General features: G+C 36.9%; 1 protein-coding gene across 1 annotated transcript in view; it reads left to right on the plus strand.

Annotated features, from left to right (window-relative positions):
• Positions 1 to 438: 438 nt before the first annotated feature.
• The window catches only part of rbms2a (RNA binding motif, single stranded interacting protein 2a), a 17,310-nt gene continuing 12,827 nt past the window's right edge, over positions 439 to 4,921 (plus strand). Inside the window, exon 1 of the mRNA XM_016232889.1 lies at positions 439 to 464. Within this exon, the coding sequence (XP_016088375.1) occupies positions 454 to 464 (11 nt within the window). The 5' untranslated portion in view covers positions 439 to 453. The remainder of the gene's footprint in view (positions 465 to 4,921) is intronic.

The following is a 4,921-nucleotide window of genomic DNA, read 5'->3' on the forward strand; positions in this document are numbered from 1 at the left end:
AGTCTCTTTGCAATTGTAATTGTAATAGAAAATGTGTTTTATTTTTTAGTGCGCTCAAATAATGCAAGTTCATATTGCTGATAAATACTGGTTCATAAATCAGTTTTCTCAAATGATCTGGGGTTGTGTAGTGTACTCAGTTTTTACTCAATTCATCAGGTATATTTCAGTGATTTCACAGCTTTATAATTAGAGTGTGGGATACATTCATTCTGTTGTCAGAGTTTGACTGAGAAGCAAACCTGTAATTACATCAGTCATTTTTCTTTGTGCTGATGTTGGGCTGTAGATGATTTGTTAAAGCCATCGGGGTGAGCGGTGCGTAGCAGACTGGACTGAAGTGAGGAGAAGATGACAGTGTGAGAGCTGAGGAAGTGTCAGTGGAAATTCTTTAAAGGGGAAACAAATACCAGAGAGTGTGACGGAAAGGACAGAATCAGCGCCAACTGGGTCATGGTTGAACGGTAGCGGCTCATACGTCTCTCTCCACACACACACACACACACACGCATTGTGTTTTCATGTTTTATGGGGGACATTCCATAGGCGTAATGGGTTTGATACCGTACAAACTGTATTTTCTATCACCCTACACCTAAACCTTCCCCTCACAGGAAACTTTCTGCAATTTTAGATTTTCAAAAAACTTAATTCTGTATGATTTATAAGCTTGTTTCCTCATGGGGACCTAAAAATTGTCCCCACAAGGTATCCTTACTATCCTACACACACACACGGATACACACAACCTAATCAGGTTTCCTTTGAACCGTTCAACAGGATGTATGCCACAGCATAATAAGGCACTTCCTCTTTTATGTTGTTCTGTCTTGTGTTTGGTTTTTCCCCTTTTCCCATTTGTCCTCTCAGTTATCTCACTCTCACACTGATAATGTGATACTCAGACATCTAGTGTGATAGCATTCCATTCTGTTGATAATTTGTTCAGAAAACGACGTCACTGTCATGGGCTTAAAGCACTGGTCTCAAACTCAATTCCTGGAGGGCCACGGCTCTGCACAGTTTAGCTCCAACCCTAATCAAACACACCTGATCCAGCTAATCAAGGTCTTCAGGATCACTAGAAACTTCCAAGCAGGTGCGAGTTGGAGCTGGTTGGAGCTAAACTCTGCAGAGCTGCGGCCCTCCAGGAATTGAGTTTGCGACCTCTGGCTTAAAGGGATAGTTCACCCAAAAATGAAAATTCTGTCATTAATTACTCACTCTCGAAGGTCGAAGGACATGAGGGTGAGTATGACAGAATTTTTTTCATTTTTGGGTGAACTATCCCTTTAAAGTGCTAATGGCATTACTGCATTTTATTTTACCACTTTAAAGAAAATAGCTATTTCTGTTAAAGAATTGAATTAAAAATGATGTCATCATCTTAATGTAGTTTCAAACCAGTATACTGTTACATTTTTCTGTAGAGCACAAAAAGAAAAATGTCAAAGAATATATATGAAATAATCATCAAATGAAGCCCTTCAGCAGAATATCTTAGACTCCGGGATTGGCTCTTTGAATAGTTTAAAATCCAAAGCTGATTTGTAAATGAACCGTAGTGGCCTTTTGATGCGGTGTTAGTAACTCATGACAGACGAGGTTGTTGTTGTAGCAGCCAAACGGTGTTAATAATGCTTGCTCTGTTCCAACAGTTGTACTCAATGTAGAAAGTTATGCTTCATTTAGTCATTTCAAAGAAGCTTTGCCAACAGCACTCCACTGAGCCAACTGGCCAAACGTCAGACTTCCCACATGTCAGCGTGATCGGAAAAGAGTCCGAGACAGACAGGAATGTCTGTGCGTATTGCCAGAGGCGCTGAAGAGTAATCTCTGTCTAAACGAGGATTAGAAGGACTTTATGACGAGCATTTTAAAAGTTATTACTATGAAGCAACTGACATTATGCATGGTATTTATACATTTATGCATGCATTTTTCCTCTTATTATTATTACTATTCACTACCAGTTTAGACTTCATGTTGGGGGGAGGGATTTCCCACGTATGCTGGATACATTGCCTGCTTTTTCTTCAAAGTCTGCTTCAGCTCGTCAATTTAATGTAATTTAATTTAATTTAAAAATTACAAATAAAAGGAACATTTAAAATTCAATTTCAATCTAAATTTTGTAAAAATGAATATTCTAATCAGTTTATATTTATCTAGGTATAAGCTTTTAGATCAACATTCTTCTAGGATTTGAGAAACAAATGAAACTGGTAGTGTAAATTATGTAAAATATTTAATTTGGCGTGTAATACATATATATTTTTTAAATCTGGTAAAACACACACAAACATAATCAGCGTGCAGGCACAGAGAATCCAGTGCGCACTAAGACCCAGAGAGAGCTGAAGGAGGAGACAGAAGTGGAGTCTGGTTACATCCATCGTCTGCTCTCACTGAAGCTCACGAGAGCACAAAACATGCGTGCACTTCATCTAATACATTATTTATGTCATGATAACATATGATGATTTGTGCGTGTCTTGTGTAATGTACACAAAAAAAGTACTTAGGAATACTGTCACTATATAGTTTTGCATTTAATTACAGCAAATGTTTATTATTAAATAAGAATAATTGTATAGTTTGTTTTGTTTGTGTAATTCATATTTAGAGAGTCATTTGAATTAATAAGATGATAAGCTGTTTTGCAAAATAGGTTTTAGGTAAAGACATGTTTACCTAAACTAAAAACTGGAGATGGATAGTTGACATTGAATACTTTTGAGATCCTGACATGTCCTGTGTATGTCCTGTGTATGTATGTGTACATATATATATATAATAGGTTCTTGTAGCCTGAAAAAAATTCTCATTTTAGGAGAAAATTTCAAAGAGCTTTTGGCTTTTGCATCTGAACTCTTCATATATATGGATTTTAAAAGCACGCATAGTGGGAAAAGAAAAAAAATACTACAAAATGTATTTTCATTATTTTCTTATTACAAACAAAATGATGAACAGTTAGTAGTGTACCTTAGTCTACTTGGCTATTTTTAGTAACGGGGCAGACAAACGGAGAGACAGACAGACAGATGTGGTGAAGAAAAGCCCAAAACAAATTATTTTGTCTCCAGGGAAATGTCTCAACCTGTACAAAAAAATAAAAATACAGCAGCACTGAGGCCGGTTACAGTGCGGAGATCTCCCTCAGAGTCATTCCCAAGCGTGGGAGGTGTGTGTTTGGCCAGCTTTACATGCAGAAATACTGTGAATGTGAGGCATACGAGATTCACTGCCAGTTCTGACACTTGCCATCTTTATGGAGAAGTTTGACAAAGCAGAAAGGATAGTTAATGAGTTGGTTATAAAAATGGGAAAATACGTTTGGTGTTGAAGTGAAAGTCATAATTTCAGGAATACCGGTAATCCCAGCATTTGCCAAACACGCTCAGACTGCATCGAGATGATGTACATTTAAAGGGGTCCTATTATGCTTTTTCACTTTTTCATCTTTAAGTTATTTAGAGAGATTTTATTTAACAGAAATCACTTTTCAAAAACTACAACGAATGACTCGTTTGGACTACAACGCATATTTTCCGGGATTTGTGATATCACAAATATCGACGAATGGGACGAGACCTGGTTGAGCTGCACTAGAGAAGGCAACGAGTGTTATCACTATGTCGGAGACACGCTAGCTTTCCCAAGACCCAGAGAGAGCTGAAGGAGGAGACAGAAGTGGAGTCTGGTTACATCCATCGTCTGCTCTCACTGAAGCTCACGAGAGCACAAAACATGCGTGCACTTCATCTAATACATTATTTATGTCATGATAACATATGATGATTTGTGCGTGTCTTGTGTAATGTACACAAAAAAAGTACTTAGGAATACTGTCACTATATAGTTTTGCATTTAATTACAGCAAATGTTTATTATTAAATAAGAATAATTGTATAGTTTGTTTTGTTTGTGTAATTCATATTTAGAGAGTCATTTGAATTAATAAGATGATAAGCTGTTTTGCAAAATAGGTTTTAGGTAAAGAAATGTTTACCTGAACTAAAAACTGGAGATGGATAGTTGACATTGAATACTTTTGAGATCCTGACATGTCCTGTGTATGTATGTGTACATATATATATATATATATATAATAGGTTCTTGTAGCCTGAAAAAAATTCTCATTTTAGGAGAAAATTTCAAAGAGCTTTTGGCTTTTGCATCTGAACTCTTCATATATATGGATTTTAAAAGCACGCATAGTGGGGAAAAGAAAAAAAATACTACAAAATGTATTTTCATTATTTTCTTATTACAAACAAAATGATACACAGACAGACAGATGTGGTGAAGAAAAGCCCAAAACAAATTATTTTGTCTCCAGGGAAATGTCTCAACCTGTACAAAAAAATTAAAATACAGCAGCACTGAGGCCGGTTACAGTGCGGAGATCTCCCTCAGAGTCATTCCCAAGCGTGGGAGGTGTGTGTTTGGCCAGCTTTACATGCAGAAATACTGTGAATGTGAGGCATACGAGATTCACTGCCAGTTCTGACACTTGCCATCTTTATGGAGAAGTTTGACAAAGCAGAAAGGATAGTTAATGAGTTGGTTATAAAAATGGGAAAATACGTTTGGTGTTGAAGTGAAAGTCATAATTTCAGGAATACCGGTAATCCCAGCATTTGCCAAACACGCTCAGACTGCATCGAGATGATGTACATTTAAAGGGGTCCTATTATGCTTTTTCACTTTTTCATCTTTAAGTTATTTAGAGAGATTTTATTTAACAGAAATCACTTTTCAAAAACTACAACGAATGACTCGTTTGGACTACAACGCATATTTTCCGGGATTTGTGATATCACAAATATCGACGAATGGGACGAGACCTGGTTGAGCTGCACTAGAGAAGGCAACGAGTGTTATCACTATGTCGGAGACACGCTAGCTTTCCCAA

This window comes from Sinocyclocheilus grahami, unplaced genomic scaffold (genome assembly GCF_001515645.1).
Source record: "Sinocyclocheilus grahami isolate Dianchi unplaced genomic scaffold, SAMN03320097.WGS_v1.1 scaffold420.1, whole genome shotgun sequence".
Taxonomy (NCBI): domain Eukaryota; kingdom Metazoa; phylum Chordata; class Actinopteri; order Cypriniformes; family Cyprinidae; genus Sinocyclocheilus; species Sinocyclocheilus grahami.